The sequence below is a fragment of the Colletotrichum fioriniae genome, assembly GCF_027942845.1.
Source record: "Colletotrichum fioriniae strain IMI 355084 chromosome Unknown scaffold_9, whole genome shotgun sequence".
NCBI lineage: Eukaryota > Fungi > Ascomycota > Sordariomycetes > Glomerellales > Glomerellaceae > Colletotrichum > Colletotrichum fioriniae.
The window spans coordinates 2,219,996-2,236,248 of NW_027076845.1; the positions used below are offsets into that span (position 1 = coordinate 2,219,996).

At 52.6% G+C, this 16,253-nt stretch overlaps 3 protein-coding genes across 3 annotated transcripts; 1 reads left to right on the forward strand and 2 right to left on the reverse strand.

Annotated features, from left to right (window-relative positions):
* Positions 1-973: 973 nt before the first annotated feature.
* RCH1 (LRR receptor-like serine/threonine-protein kinase RGI2) lies at positions 974-1,863 on the forward strand (the record flags this gene model as incomplete). Its single annotated transcript, XM_065758199.1, has 2 exons — positions 974-980; positions 1,421-1,863. 2 exons carry the CDS (start codon positions 974-976, stop codon positions 1,861-1,863), a joined length of 450 nt encoding a protein of 149 aa, XP_065613341.1.
* A 6,507-nt stretch (positions 1,864-8,370) lies between these two features.
* Positions 8,371-10,093, reverse strand: N0V96_008027 (uncharacterized protein; the record flags this gene model as incomplete). Its single annotated transcript, XM_053194415.2, has 2 exons — positions 8,371-9,757; positions 10,050-10,093. The coding sequence occupies 2 exons, from the start codon at positions 10,091-10,093 to the stop codon at positions 8,371-8,373; spliced, it is 1,431 nt and encodes a 476-aa protein (XP_053048265.2).
* Positions 10,094-13,021: 2,928 nt separating this feature from the next.
* Positions 13,022-13,600, reverse strand: N0V96_008028 (uncharacterized protein; the record flags this gene model as incomplete). Its single annotated transcript, XM_053194416.1, has 1 exon — positions 13,022-13,600. One exon carries the CDS (start codon positions 13,598-13,600, stop codon positions 13,022-13,024), a length of 579 nt encoding a protein of 192 aa, XP_053048266.1.
* Positions 13,601-16,253: the final 2,653 nt, after the last annotated feature.

Consider the following 16,253-nt stretch of genomic DNA (forward strand, 5'->3'; position numbering starts at 1 on the left):
TAAGGCAATGGATCTTTAACCATCCTTCCTCAGGATAGCTGAAAGCAAATCAAGGGTACTGCTACAATTTGATCATGATAGGACGGTGCATCCAGCATGCAATTTAAAGGTCTTGAGATACCGTCCACGATATCGATTCTCCAGCCCTCTCCAGTCACTCGATTCAATCAAAGAATGTGCAGTCTCTCCGAAATCTAATCAAACCTATACACAGTCTAGAGCTTACCATAGTTGTCTAAGATGGGGGAGCCTTACACTCGCAAGTCTCGCCTATGGCAACCTTCGGACGATACCGATGTCGGGATTCTCGCCGCACCCACGCCGCCCGGGTATAACCCGGCCCCGCCCTCGCGACGCGAAAGCAACGACTCAAACGAATGACCTGGGCGTTGGCGTCATCCATTCTCTTTCCCGCGCATTGCAATCAATCACCTAATCGTATCTGCGGAGGAAGACTTGTCCGGGGTTTGGGAAAGAGTACCTACTACTGTGTGCGACGGCCAAATGTTCGGCTTGCCGTACATGAAAGGGAGTTTTCGTACCCGTTGTGTTTTGGGACATGAAGTCGCTTTAACCTTAATCCAATACAACTTACCCTCTCGATATAAGTCTTGGCAACTCTTTACAGGCTAAACCTGCTTTCGACAATACTTATCTCGATAAATTAGATCGGTCAAAGATACGGAGGTCCTCCGGCCCCGCCACCACATTAAACCAACCCGACTATTTCACCATTAGAGAACTCCGCCTTTTGCGCCTGTCCCGACAACACACACACACACGCACACGCCTCCGATGTCTCACTCGGCCTGAGCCGGCGCGGGAGAAGTGAGTATATTTCTTTGAAAGCCATGGCCGGCCCCGTGGACGCCCGTGACGAGAGCGCAAAGCCTCAGTCCTCGACCGCGCCGACGTCGACGTGGGCACGCATTCGTATCAAGGCAGTCAAGATTTTCAAGCTCGTCTTGGCGCAATGGCTCGTTATCGGGTTTGCGCTCAGCTGTGTTTTTGCGTATTTTTTCCCGAGTAAGTTGGCATCTAAGAGTATATGTTTTGTGAGATGGAGAGTGAGAGAGGGAGACAGGATGAACTTGAAGCTGAGCACATGACTAACAAACTGAACTACAAGATGTCGCGGCTAGAGGTGGACCGATCAGGTCAGAGTACACCATCATCTACGGCGGCATCGCCATCATCTTCCTCGTCAGCGGGCTACAACTCTCGCATGCGAAGCTGAGGCAGAACGTAGCCAACTGGCGGTTGCATATTATTGTTCAGGGGATCAGCTTTATCGTCATCCCCGTGATCCTACTAAGTAAGTAACTCACTTGCGCGAACATGCCGCTCAGAAGCCTCTCATGGACTGGAAGCATGGTACGAAACGTCCTCCTCCAAACATAAACTAACACAACCCCCAAAGTTATCGTTCACATCATCATCGCAGCAGGCGGCCTCCGCACCCAAGCCCTCTCAACCCCCATCATCGTGGGCATGGTCGTCGCCTCCTGCCTCCCGACGACAATCGCCTCCAACGTCGTTATGACCCGCGCCTCGGGCGGCGACGACGCCGCCGCCATCATCGAGGTCGTCATCGGCAACGTGCTGGGCAGCTTCATCTCTCCTGGTCTGATTTACGGCTTCATCCCCAAGACGCCCGAGTTCGCCGACTGGCAGCCTGCGAATCCGAGTACCCTGGGCGCCATGTACGCCAATGTCCTGAAGCAGTTGGGTCTGAGTGTTTTGTTGCCGTTGGCTGTGGGACAGGTTGTGAGGTGGTTTTGGGAGAAGAAGGTCGATTGGGCGCTGAGGACATTTTATCTTGCCAAGGTGTCGACGTTTTGTCTTATTCTGCTTGTTTGGTGAGTTGACGTTGCCCCTTTTTTCATGACTTGCCTCACTTCCCATCATCATCTCTTCATGGCCTTTGAGACTAAGACTCGTGTACAGGACAACCTTCTCAGCAGCCTTCAAGACAGGCGCCCTCTACGTAACCCCCCACCCCTCCATAATCTTCAACGTCTTCATGAACGTTGCCCTCTACGCCCTCTTCACCCTCATTTGCTTCTACGCCGCCCGCCCTCCCTTAGCGCTCTGCAACGCAATCAACCCCCGCCTCGCCGACTCCCGTCCCCTGCAGTCCCGTTGGGTCCCCAACTTCCTCCGGCGTGCCCTGACAGTCCGACAGCTGCCGAGGGAGCAGATGATTGCCGTATGCTTCTGCGGCGCGGCCAAGACGACGTCACTTGGTATTCCTTTGGCGACGGCTATGTGGACGCAGTCGGATGATTTGACGAGGGCACTGATTCAGATTCCGGTATTGTTGTATACTATTGAGCAGGTGTTTATGGCGCAGATTTTGGTGTATGTTTTCAAGTGGTATTTGAGGCGGGCTGCTAAGGCTGAGGGGGATGAGGAAGGGGGCAGTGTTGGGTCTGGGGGTGTGAGTGTAGCTGGGCAAGGGAGGGGGGAGAAAGAGGGAGATCGGTCGTCCGAGAAGTCAACTGGCGAGAGGGATGACGAGAAGAAGGGCGGAGAGGTCAAGGACGGGAATAATGTAGTGCCCGTCAAGACCATTTCTGAGACATAGTTTATATCTGTGAAATAGTACCTAATATATGACGTTTTATCATAATTAGCGTAACAAACTCAACGCGGCTTATGGTAATGGAGAGAATCAAAGGCGAAGTCAACTGGACACACTTCCTACCTTGATCTCATCAGTCAAAATATCTAACACACGTGTACATTTGCCGAGGCTATCTCACTCACGACCTGATTATACTGCTGCTAGTATGGCGTCGCAGTCCAATCAAGTCCTGGTAACGCCAAATGTACGTTCGATGCATGCGCCACAAGATGTTTCTCCTGCAAGCCTGCAAGACTGCAGTAGTTCGATTTTGCCTCAACTATGTGCACTTTCGTTGGGTCGCCAGGCTACCGCAAGGCGACCGCGAGGCAGAATTGCGAACATGAACCTGCACCCTCCGCAACATGTAGTAAGCTTGTTCCTATGTTAGACGTGCACCGAAAAAGATGCTCATCTTCGAGCCTACATCTTCGAACTACCGAATTCTGTAGCAAGTTCGCCCTCAGTCTCGCGATCATCATGGACAAATTCGGCGCGAAATGTCCCGAGAACCAAAATTCCACGGACTGTCTGCTCCGGGCTCTCTTGAACGTCCTCGCTGAGCAAAAGCAAGCACCACATGAAGGCATCGATTGGGATCCCATCACCTTCGGCTTTACGCTCTTGATTGGATTGGTAGCCTCCATGATTGCTCTTGCTACTGTCTTTCAAGCTGTTCTTGCAGGTGGGAAAGGCGGCCGTAGAGCAAATTCTCGAGCCATCGGCAGATGGTCGAAGTACACGACTAGGAAATGGATATTTTCCGAAATGAGCTGGAGCTATACCGCCTACACTCCTGTCCTGAGGTTAAGCAGTCTGTATCAACAATGTCACAATGCGACCGAAGAGAAACAGCCGAGAGAAGAATCGAAAAGGCTCGGGCTTATGCGCCAATCTACGTTGCCGTCTCGCGGTGAGGCTGGAAGCTCCAAAGGACGCATCTCGGGGGCAGCACCCTATCCAGCTACATGGCTTGGTCTTTTTCAATCCACTGGGTTAGAGAATTTTGATGACTTCGATCTCACGCCCACCACTGCCGACTATCTACCAGATGACCTCATTGCTGTCCCTGCTTCGGCCGAGGTTGGTGCCATTGTAACCATTACAGCAGCTGCTGGGGTGCATCGATTGGATATCGACACGGATCCATATCCCGTCATCCTTGGCCACAGCTTTCAATTCGATTTCCGCCAACACCCAGTTCTCGGCCTCATCGGGGCATTTTCTGAGTATCGTCGAATCAAAGATACGCCCCTTGCTATATTACCTACTCCGGATAAGCTCGCAGAGGCGGTCATGCATTCGCGTGGTATCATCGCGCCGTGGAACGATGGTTATGCTTGTCCAAATCTCAGAACACGCGAGACGGGCCGTGACTGGACACTGCGAAATGTACTCAAAAGTTTCCCTCCCATACACCAAGGGCGAGATTGCTTCATACTGGGCTATGATGTCCTCGACCAAAACCAAATATACATAGCCAGCTTCATCTTGGCCAAGTCACCAAAGTTCGCTCCGTCGATTTTCCCATCACCAGTGTGGAGGGGGCACAACCCATTCACAGCGATTGCTCTCTCTGGGAGATTTTGGTCGAAAGTCAGACTCCGTGGATTTGAAGAGCCAAACTGGGAAGAATGGCCTGACGGAGACTTGATTACGGACACCTCAGTCGGGGATCGTTTTTGGTGGCTTAAAGCATTTCGACACCGCCCCTACGAGACAAGTCTTAGCCACGTAGCGATCTACGCAGAAGATATCAGGTCTGGTCTATACAACGCCGAGTATAAGGTTATTTTACTATGTTTGAACCTTCTCGATGACCCTCGAGAGCTCCAGGCGAAGATGTCAAAGTTTCCATTTGAGGAGAGAGAGAAACTTCGCCAAGCCGTACACAAGCAGCTGGCGCAGACAGATAAATGGCTCGCATTGATCGGGAACGACGATAGACTTCTTACCCTTCGAAACCAGCATCTACTTTATACATCTGTAATCTTTTCACAAGCAGAGAGTATGACACATAGCGGCTTATTCGAGATTCCGGATACAGCAAAATCAAATCCAAAGCAAACTGAGCAGCAGCAGCAACTACCGCCAACAGTTCAGAGTGCTCACTTCAAGATGCTTGAAGCCCTACAATGCCTAATTGGAGGCTTTGATCTCAGCCGAAAAAGCCTTGAAGCCACCCTCAGGATAGAAGTGAATGAGTCGGCTGAGGATCCTCTCAACGTCTTTGAAGGTCTACGATCTCACCTACGCAACGAATTCTTCGCTGGTTCACGAACTCAGATGGCATTGCAAGTAACTTCTGATGACCGAAAAAATCAACATAATTTCGAACGAAAATTGTGGGAGTCTCGGTCCAAGGTGAGAAGTTTGATAGGACCCAGATGCAACCTACGAAGCAACTTCTTCAATACCCACCAAGTACTGAGCAGATTAGCCACAGTGATGGGTTGTCATTCTGATTCAGAAAATCGACATGGGCAGAATGAGAAACCAGACATAATAGATGATGTCCTCATATTCCGCTCTCTGCTCATAGGGGTATTGTTCTATACAGCTCTCGACAATTCTAAGGTACTCGAATCAGGAGTGTGGGATCGTGTGGTTCCTATTATTTGAGAATATGAATAGAGTTGATCGGTGTGTTTATACTCATGATCGCTCAATTCTTCATTGATGATTTGTTCAATCAATTAATTGGATCCTTTGGTTTATTGGCCAGTGCTTTTGCTGCAATACGCCTTTGCATGTTCCCTTAGATCGCGATCTAGCTAGATTCTTGAGTTTCAAGCGTGTACAAGTTGCCATGTGACAGCCGAGCTCTCTCATCTGCCTACCATTGATATCATCACTCATAGAGACGATTTTTTGAGAAAGAAAGAAAGAAGGAAAGAAAATACCCCGAATTATGGCTCCAGTCTTCTCCACGATCGGCGGCGTCTGCGACCATTCTCTATTGTTTCCGGCGTTCCCTAAACTCCTCGTAGATCCCACGCCAAATATCTCTTGCAGCGCAACTTCCAAGCCCGTCTATCAATGCCACACATTTAGGTTCCTTCTCCCGGACCAAATTCTCGGGTGCGTCTAACCAGGGCTTAGGCAAAGGCCAGTCCGAGAAATGCAGTAACTTTGCCTCGTTATACACGGCGACTGGATCCCAGGCCTCTTCGTCGCTGCCAAGGTACCATTGGTGGTTGTCTTTGCTAAACTCCCCCGTTAAGAGATCGTAAGGCCGGTGCGGTAGAACCACGGCACTATCCTGGTATAAGTCGTTGACAAGCTCCATGTCATAATCGTTTCTTCCAGCGTTGTTGATCTTGGATATGATGCGGGTAAATTCCACTTGGCTCGGTTGTATGAGAATGACTTGGGAGGACAAGATGTGTTTGTCTGGGTGAAGCCAGTATGCACGTGGCATGGCGACTGTGGTTGGAGGAAGAGAGAAGAGCTCATCCATGTGTTGTAGGAGAGTTGAATCCGAATCGATTGAAAGTACGCGGTCGTATTTCGTCTGGTTGAAGGCAAGAAGTTTTGTAAAGGAGTCTGCCCAAGTCGCTAGATAAGAGCCCATGTCAGCTCCTTGTCGACCAGGATGATGATCCCGGAGGGACGACTTACGATCTGAGCCTGTTCGATGTTGAACAGATATTGGATCAAGCTTTACGTTGTATCTCTCTCGAGCAAGGATGAGGAGTTTGGCATCATCTGACCAACCCTCATGTTCTTTCTCATGAGGATCAGCGAGCATGACGGAGGGGTACATCAGAACTCGGTCGGCTTTACTCTCAAGGTGCTTCAGCCTCTCAAAGAACATGACCGAGTTACAGAGGTATTCTTTATTAGTGACATACTGGACGTATGCAAACCGAGACCAGTCTATAGACTTGACGTCAGGTGATCCGTCGTGTTGAGAAGTTGAGTAAGCTGCTCGAATGGCTTCAATCTGATCACGGTTGTAGACTCCCACACCTAATAGCAACAACAGCCCAAGAATGGTGAATGCGGTCAACTTGAGCTGTTTTAGGGCAAACACTGGGAGGGAAGGCCTGCCCTTCCGTGATGAAGGACCCGAGGAGGCTGCATCATCGGTTGAGTGGCGTGTAGGCAAAGTGGCCGCGGAGCCACTGAAACGGCATGATAAGAAAAACGAGGGTCTGGCCGCCAAAACAGTGATCGAAGAGAGGGAAACACGCAAAATTCCAGACTGTTGCTTGAACTGGGGACACAAACTGGGGATATAAGTGCGTACAAATACTGTGGCTCGCCCAGTTTGGGAGACATGCTTAAACATCTGCAAGGGGGTAAGGCCACGGGGAAGACATTGCCAAGTCCATCCAGCCGCCTTTTTACCCTGACCCTGGAGAGATTGGCAAATAAAGTCACGATTTATGCCATGCCTTGCGTGATTCCGTGATTCCGTGATTCCTCGGCAAGGACCGCGTGGGCAACGGCATCTGGCCTTCTTGGCCTGTCGCCGAGACGAGACATTGTCTTGCTGTCATTTTGCGAACCGAGATCTTTCTGAACCGCGTCAGGTACCCTAAGAATCTCTGCGTGGGTTCTCGGCCGAAGCTGAAATAAAAGCAAACAGGGTGTTTGTTGTCTCAAACCGTTCAGTTGGAACTGGACGCCATTGGCTGAAGCCAGATGTTGTTGCTCTCTGCAGGTCAAGCAGGGCAGAGTCCCACTTAATAAAGAATTCGCGCAAGCGAAATGCTTATGATTTCAGACAGTGCCTTTGTTTTTTTGGTGATATCTGTGGTTGCAATTTGCATGAGACAAAGGCTCTTTGAGCTGGTGATGCCCAATGGTGATGCTGAAGCAAACAACTCGAGCCGCCCTTTGGGCTCTCTTCCCCCTTCTACTGCGATTTCAATAACTCAAACGCTACTACGCATCAGAAGCCGGAACATACAACAGCGCCGAGCCCTCGAAGACCGGCAGCGGCTCCACGTCCGGCATTGTGTTCCGGCCAAACATGAAGAAGTGGATGGTCGGGATTGACCCGGCCGGCGAGCCGGCCCAATTCTGGGTCGACCGTGTACGGCTCAAATCAGGCACATCCGATGCCGCGCATCAGCCCTCTTCGGACCCTGATGACTATGTGCTTGTCTTTCCTCTGTCGATAACTGATTTCCAGCATCCCGAGATCCGTGACATCGACGGCATTCGCGACCACGAGGGGTGTATCAATACAGGCAAGCCATAGATGACAGCCAGAAAGGTCTCCATCCATCTACGGTGTCTAGTTCACATAAAGACACAGAGAAAGTGAGAAGGGAAAAAGGCCGAGCCGACATGATTCGCGGCGTGTTTGCTATATCTTGGAACCACCCTAGCCCAAAGTCTGGTTCGGCAGTTCTCAATGGCTTACAAAGGCCACCTCAATCGCTGGTAAACAAGCCATTTGAGTTCTGAGTGATATCTACAGGCTACACAAAGCTCCCAAGCGAGTTCGAATGCAACCAAAGATTTGAAGTTTAGCCGGTAATCACAATCCAATGAGACGACCCTCATATTCCAGTTCACTCCATGACCAACATCAAATTTAAGCCCTTCTCATTTCGGTATTTCATATCCAAACTACATGGTGGATCGCAACAAAAGAATCTTCATACATCATCATGAGCAGCTCAGTGCTCTCTGTACATTTTCATAAAATGATATGCATATCCCAGCTTAATGGATGCCCTTTACCCTCCTCTTCCAATGCGTCAACACTCAAACATGGTGATATGTGCTTAGGCCTTCTTGATGAGACTGTCAAAGAGGGGCTTAAGGCTCTTGGCGCTCTTCTTGGGATATCTCTTCTGGTCGTTCTCATAGTCGACAAAGGTGACGCCGAAACGAGTCTCGTAGCCCTCGGCCCACTCGAAGTTGTCCATGAGGGACCACGCCATGTAGCCCTTGACGTTGACACCGTCCTTCTCGTGGGCATCGGCCATGGCCTTGACGTAGCCGTCGAAGTATTTGACACGGAAGTCGTCCTCGAGGATCTGCTCGAGGGGCATGTCATTCTCGCCCTTGAGGGAGGTACCGTTCTCTGTGACGTAGATGGGCGGGTAGCCGTAGCGCTTAGAGAGCCAGACAAGGAGGTTGTGGAAGCCCTGGGGGTTGGGACGCAGCCAGAAAGACTGGGTCTCTTCGCCGATGTTTTCGCCGCTCTTGGACTCAAAGAGGGTCTCGAGATTGCCGAGGAAGTCGTCCTCCTCAGGAGGGGTGGTCTTGTGCTTGATGTAGTTGGCCGTGTAGTGGTTCATGCCGTAGAAGTCGTTGGATCCCTTGACAAGGGCGAGCTCCTCAGGCGTAAACTCGGGCAGGCGGTCCCCAAGCTGCTTGAGCATGGAGTCGGGGTACTTGCCGAAGTAGATTGGGTCAGCGAACCAGGAGATGGCAAACTCGATCTTGCGGTCAGAGGCCTCGACGTCCTCAGGGTCCTCGGGGTCCCAGGGGTAAGTGGCATCACCGTTCAAGGTGATACCGATCTGGCCACCATTGGTGGGCTTGAACTCCTCGCGGTAGACCTTGACTGCGCGGCCGTGGGCGACGAGCAGGTTGTGGCCAACGATCCAGGGTTCACGGGAAGAGTCACCGATGGCGGACTTGCTGCGGTCTGAGGTGTGGCCGGGGGCGAAGAAGCCACTGCTGTAGCCGAGAATGGAAGAACACCAAGGCTCGTTGAAGGTGATCCAGTTCTTGCACTTGGGGATGGCCTTGAAGACGATGCGGGCGTAGTGCTCAAAGTCGAGGGGGAACTCCTCACGGTTCAAGAGACCACCGTAGCGCTTGTCGAGTCCATCGGGGAGATCCCAGTGGAAGAGGGTGATGAAGGGGGTGATGCCAGCCTCAAGGAGGTCGTCGACGAACTTGATGTAGTGGTCAAGGCCGGCCTGGTTGATGGGGTCGTTGCGACCACCGACAGGGATGATTCTCGACCAGGCAAGAGAAAAGCGGTAGGTGTTTGCGCCTACGGACTTGAGCAGGGCAATGTCTTCGGCGGTGCGGTTGTAGGAATCGCAGGCGACGGCACCGGAGCTGCCATCGGCAATCTTGCCGGGAATGGCGCAGAAGGTGTCCCAGATGGAGGGGCCACGGCCGTCCTTCTCGGCGGCACCCTCGATCTGGTAACTGTAGTGGTGGACAAATAGCGTCAGCAGGGGTCTCGCACGTTGTGTCGTCGTGGTCGCTAAATGAGGGGAGAGGGGAAAGATGAGAGTGGGGGCAGCTCGGAGGGGAAGTGGAATTTGCAGGCGGGACGGGAAAGACGGAGGGAGAAGGGCGAAGTGTGGTGGGAGAATGCTTGTAAGTCATCCAAATCGGGATATCGGCGGAAGAGGGCGCGAATATGCATGGTGATAACAACCAGACCAGGGCATTGGGGATGGGCCGAGCCGGGTTGATGATGGGATGAAATACGCACGATGCGGTGGCAAAGCCCCAAAGGAAGTCGTTGGGAAGAGACATGATGGACGGATTTATAGGGGAAACTGCTACGGCGAAGAGAGTTGGTATTATGATTCTCAGAGAGTTAGCAGTCTGCGTGGCACCTACGCTAAGACCGATGGATGGAGGGGTTTTGATGGGCTTGACGGTGGGATGATGATGGGTCAGCCAAGAGTAGATGATTTGCCCCGACAAGAAACGAACCACTTGATTACAAGTGGCCAAAAGACGTCGAGAGAAGGGATGAGATGTAAAAGGAGGCGACGGAGAGAAGAGGTAGCAAGATGGGATCGTACAGATGGGCATTGAGGTGCTGCCACGATACTTATAAGATGCAAAAAAGACGGAAGGAAGCAGAGCGGCGCACTTAAAACGGCATTGTGACCTTGGGATGGACGGGGGTACTTAGACGTCCTTGGTAGGTTTAGGCAAAAGTGAAGGTAGCCAGATACAAGGATCACTCGAGGATAATAAACTAAGGTAGACAGGGCAGGGAAGAAAAAAAAAAGATGGGACAAACACCCGCATCATGTCAAGGTATCCATACCAGCTGTGCTGGTGTGCAGTGAGGTACGGACCGGGCACATCAGACAACGACATGGGGCAGGTGGACGTGGTATCAGGTAGCGCCTTGGTCAATCTGGTACTCTGGATGTCTCCAATGTCGGACCGTCGACACCGAGAAGCTAGGACTAGAACAAGGTCCGAAGATGGATGGTGTTGGCGTTGGCATTGGCATTGGCGTCGGCGTTGGGGGGATGGGTCGGAGGCGTGATCTGACAAGTTACCTTAGGTTCGTAAAGATGAGGCGTCCAACGTGAGGTTTATTTTGCCCGCCAGTAGCGTCTACTTTGAGCGGTGTATCTCGTTACCCAGATGGCGCGGAGAGTTTCTTACAGGAGAATGTGCATGGAACACCGAAAAGAAGCGCATCGTCATGTTCCATTCGCTAGAGCAGAGACTATGGGAGAGATGGAAGGAATGAAGGCAGTAAGTGTATGTCCACGGCTATGTCCACGGCAGCTGCCGCCAGTAAAGTGACCTTGTGCGACCTGGATGTACATGTACATGGAACTCCGTAGGAGGCAATCACGTCCTCATCACGATGCCTCTTTCCAAATAGTTTGGAGGCAATGGAAAAGAAGGTACGGATAGGCAAGTATCTATCTACCCTTCTTGCCCTCCTTGGGGTTTCTTCGACCCGACACCCAACAGGGGAAGTGCATCTGCGCCTAGGCCAGGGGCGCCATCCATTACCCCGCCGTGGGGTCCCCTTTTTCCCAAGTGCCCCCCATTTCTCTCCTCTCCGCCGCTTCCTAGAGTCTCGAGACCACACGACGGCCCGTCTATCCGTCAAAACATGCCCTTTTCTCTGCCCAGCTCGTCTTACCAGCACCAGCCTCTAAGAGCCAATTCGAAACACGAACAAACCTCGATTCCTCACCTGACGATCTCCAAACTTATATGATTGGACACTTGTCTCTATTCGGCACAAGCGCCAGCATGAATTCGCTGCAGTTTCTGCAGCCCACGCACCAAGTTGTCCTTACACATCACACAAAGATTGTGTAAAACATAACGGTACTAACACAAACGCACACTGGATGGCCGGCGGCATGCATATCGTCAAACGGTGTCGCCAAAACTCCGGTGACGGCTCAATGCCGCCGGCCGCTAGCGCAACTCGAGCTGATCTCAATGTCTGATGGCCTCGCCAGGACCGGCTGGTAGCAGACATGCTCGAAGCACACCCTGCAAGGTCTCGTCCTACGCAATCGCTCGCATAAGGCGACCGGCCATGGCCACGAGGAATCCTCCCGAGCTCTCCTCGACTCCCAGACGACGGGTAACCAGCCGCTGCTGCCATGATTTCCCTTACTTTGGTCACGCCCAGTACAAATTGACAGAGTACCCCCGGCTCCGCGAACGAAAATCCCGTCGCTTTCGGTGAGCGGACGTCGGACGGGAGAGTCTCCCTTCCACCTCTATCTACATCCGGCTCGTCCAATGCCACTCCAGTAAGCTTCTCCAACTCCGGCTATCGTCCCATAATCTCCGCACCACCCAGCTTTCTCGTCCCCAGCTTCATAACAAGACTCTAATATAGACGGCATCTCAACTTCAGAACACCTGGCATTATCTCAAGGCCTCTTGTGGTTTCTTTTTCTCCGTCCGGCGCTTCCCTCAAGCGGCTCATGGATGTACAGGTACGACTTTACGAAGAGCTGCATCCTGCTTGAAATCCAATTCCGCCCCTCCAAGCCCGATAGCCCCAGCGTAAGCACCTTAGTTTGCGCGATTACAACACGCCGTATCACATGAAGAACCTCCGATCTGTTGTTTCTACGCGGAAGGCCAGCGTCTCTCCCGGTCATTCAAGGGAATGATGCAACTACTTTTTGTCTTCTCGATTTCGGTTGACGAAGCCGTCTGCCCGGCGGGCGGGGCCTTCACTTACAGCCAACAAGCCTCTGGTCAACGTACCGGAAGCTCAAAGGACACACAAACACACGGCTTCCGGGAGATCATCGGAGATTTTACAACTTTCATTTCCTGCTCGGGCATGTGTGTACATGGTCGCGTCTACGGCTATCCCAAGGTACCTTCATCCTTGCTATTATCATTGTGGACGTTACGGTCAGTACAGCGCATGCCTGCCTGGCTTTTCGAACCGTATCCCAATTCTTTCCGTATCCGCCACACAGCACATCTTCTTATATGTGCAAATCAAACGTACCACCTTTTGGGACTGCCACATCGTTACGCCAACTTTTCCAAGACTGACGGGACAAAGTCTGCGTTAATAGCATAGCCGTTGTCTTGGAGACTCTATCCGGAGCCTCACCGAGGTGTACGGAAGCCGGGACGAAGGTGAGCCGGCCCAGCTCGAGACGGCCCTGGACTCGTTACGACCTAGCCTGCCGCTGCAATGCACGGCATGGACAAGGCTTAATGCATGCCGTCGACAGCCGCATCCTCGTCTTCTCGGTCGTTCATTTTGCGTTTTCCGGGATGATTTGTTGTCATATTAACGTCGCCCTCCGCTGCTGGGGCTACGTCGGGAGCATCATCTCCCTCGGTCCACTCTACAATCTCCCACTCAACCCTGATTTTCCCGTCTTTGCTATGATCAACAACCTGGCTGTGACGCAGGTTGCCCAAACGGGTGCCCTCGATCATGCCCTCGAACCAAGGGACGCCCTGGGTTTCTCTCCCAATTACCGTGGTTGTTGTCGGAACAGCGGGCTGTTCTTCCGGCTCTTCAAACTCTGGAATCAGCCCCAGATCTTCCAGATCTCGTAGGTCTTCGCCTCGCAGGCTCGCAAGGGTCAGGTGGATGAACCCTGCCTCGGTAAGGGGTCTCTCGGTCCAGTAGGACAGCGGCGTGCCGCAAAAGCCGCAAAAGTTTCGTCTTGAGGGGTGATGGTTGGAGGGTGATTCGAAGACACGGCGAATTGCTGAGTGCCTTTCGTCCGGGTAGAAGGCGTGGGTTGAGCTGTGATACCACGAGAGTGGCACTCGGATCATGGCGGCTAGTGGGGTTGCGAGAGGAACTCCTGCGCATCAGATCATGGGTTAGCGGAGCTTCCGCTCTCGAAGAGGTGAGGCATGATCGGCTGTATGCACGGCGGGATTATTTGAGAAGGCCTGCCCATGGATATCACGAGAAATTGGCCAGACGAAGCGACTTACTGTGCATTGAGTCTGTGTGGAAGAGCACCTGGGCTTTCTCGGTGGTGCCTTGCGGGACCTCGATGATGTAACTGTTGCGCCCGCACTGGCAACCGCCGCGCAACGGACGGTGAAAGCGACTTTCGCTCATGGCCGTCGTCTTTAAGAAGCGGATTAAGTATTTGGAATGACGATGATGAAGTGCTGAATTGGAGGGAATTAAAAGGTCAAAGTCAGGCGCTCGCAGGTCAAAGAGCAGAGACGTTTGTCGATGTTTTTTGTTTGTTTGGCGATCTTTACCCCAAGCTGCAAGCAGGTAGGTCACTGCTTCACTGCCCCTCCGCAAGCGCAGTGTGAGGTGGGATGGCCCAGGATGAGCATCGAAGATTCCAGGTGAAGCTAGCACCTGTGCTGGCCGCCCTGGAATGGTTCCACCGCCCACTTGATGAGTTCATGCGCCAGCGCCAGCGCCAGCGCCACCAACCCGCGCCCGAATAAGGTCCCGATTCGGGTCTCGGCGAACCTTCCGTCCTGCCCCGGCCGCTGGGAGGCGCTGTTCGCGTGGGGCACCTCGTTAGCAGGCATACAATCCACGCTTCTACTGTGTATTGCTTCGGCCGCACTCAATATTGTGACATCTATTATCCCATGAACAATGAAAGGGAATCCGGGACTCTCTATAGAACCAGCCTGCCATCACCTGCAGAAACCGAAAGCCCATCAACCTTACTTCGTACTTTACCTTACAGATGAAGTCTCAACACTTTGCCTCTAAACCCGTGCCGCATGACCAGACTCTTGCAGGGCATCTCGATTAAGGCGTATGTCATTAGAAGTATTAAGGTAAGGTGAGTGATGTATCCCACCATCAACCCACATTCTTCGGAAACAGCGCCCCTTCAACCCCCAAATCCAACCCATCCAACATGCCCATCTCGACCTCATCAAGCCCAAACCAAAACACGTCCCCATTCTCCCGGATCCTCTCTACCCCAGCGCTCTTGGGAAGTGGCACGAATCCGCGTTGCAGAGACCAGCGTATCAGCACCTGCGCCGGCGTAACTGTGATCGTGACCTCTGTGACTGCCGTTCCCGCCAGAGCCTCCTCCTCTGCGGTGTCCCGGTCTTGTGGGTCATATTTGTTATTGCGGTGCTTCGTCTCCGGTATCCGTCCGGATGATACGTCCCAGACACCGAAACCGACACGGCGCCGGACCCGGTCCACGACCTCTCTCAACACCGGGTCCGCCCACCGTTGCCCGCGCGCGAGAGGGCTGTACGCTTGTACCACGATGCCGTTTTGTTGGCAGTAGGCGACTAGTTCCCGCTGTTGACACCACGGGTGAAGCTTGCGTTTCAATCATCAGCAATCTCTCTGTCAACCTTTGCTCTGCAAACTTCTGCCACAGTATACCGGTATCTCCCAACGCCGCAAAGAAAAAAAGAAAAAAAAAACCTAAAAAAAAAACTCACCTCAATCTGATTCACACACGGCAACCCCCCCTCGCAACCCTTCATCTCCTCCAACGCCCCAATCCCAAAATTACTCACCCCAATCGCCCTCGCCCTACCCTCCCTCACAAGCCTCCCCAACACGCCCCAGATATCCCTCCACCGCGCAACGGGACGATGTACAAGAATCAAGTCAACGTACCCTCCCTCCCTCCTCCTCCTCCCCAGCAACCCTCGCAACACTTCTCAAGACACCCTCATACATCTTCTCCCCATCGCCCTCCCACTTCCCGACTTTGGTCGTCAAAAACAGATCCTCCTCTTGACTCTTCCCCTCCCCCTCTACTCCCCGTCCATCATCGCATCCATCCCATAATACCTCCCCTCGCCGCCGTCGCAAAAACACCGCAACAGCCCTCCCGACCTCCTCTTCATTCCCATACAGCTGCGCGGTATCGATGTGCCGGTACCCGTCCTCCAATCCCGCCAGACAGGCCGCGAAGCATTCTTCCCCTCTGAGCCGGTAGACACCGAGGCCGAGGCGGGGCATCGTTACCCTTAAGCCTGAGCCTGGGCCTGGGCCTGAGCCCGGGAGCGGGACGGGCTCTTCCGTGGTGTTTGTACGTGTAAGGTATGTGGTAGGTTCCGCCGTAGCTTGTTCATGTGGCTGTAAGAAGAAAACAAAACGGGAAACGACTGGGAGTTGATGGTCAAAGACATCAAAATGACATCTACGTGGCCGTATGGCATGTGCTTGGTTGACTCACTGGCGTGCGTACAAGGTAAGGTACTAGGCAAGCTTACATGGACCCCACATGCAAAATGCCGTGAGTAAACAGTCACTCAATAATCATAGACAGAAACGCACTCAGTAATTCCTCGTGTTGCAAAAGACTCGCGGAGTCTCTTGGAGTCTCTTCCAAGAAAAATATTAACCTCTTTTGCTTCGCCGCGACGCCCAGTCGGCCAGCGTCAAAGTAGATAATCGTAGTATTACATTTCATCCGACACCCAAATAAAAACGCCCAGCAGCCTCTCCACCCAGCCGATAAACACA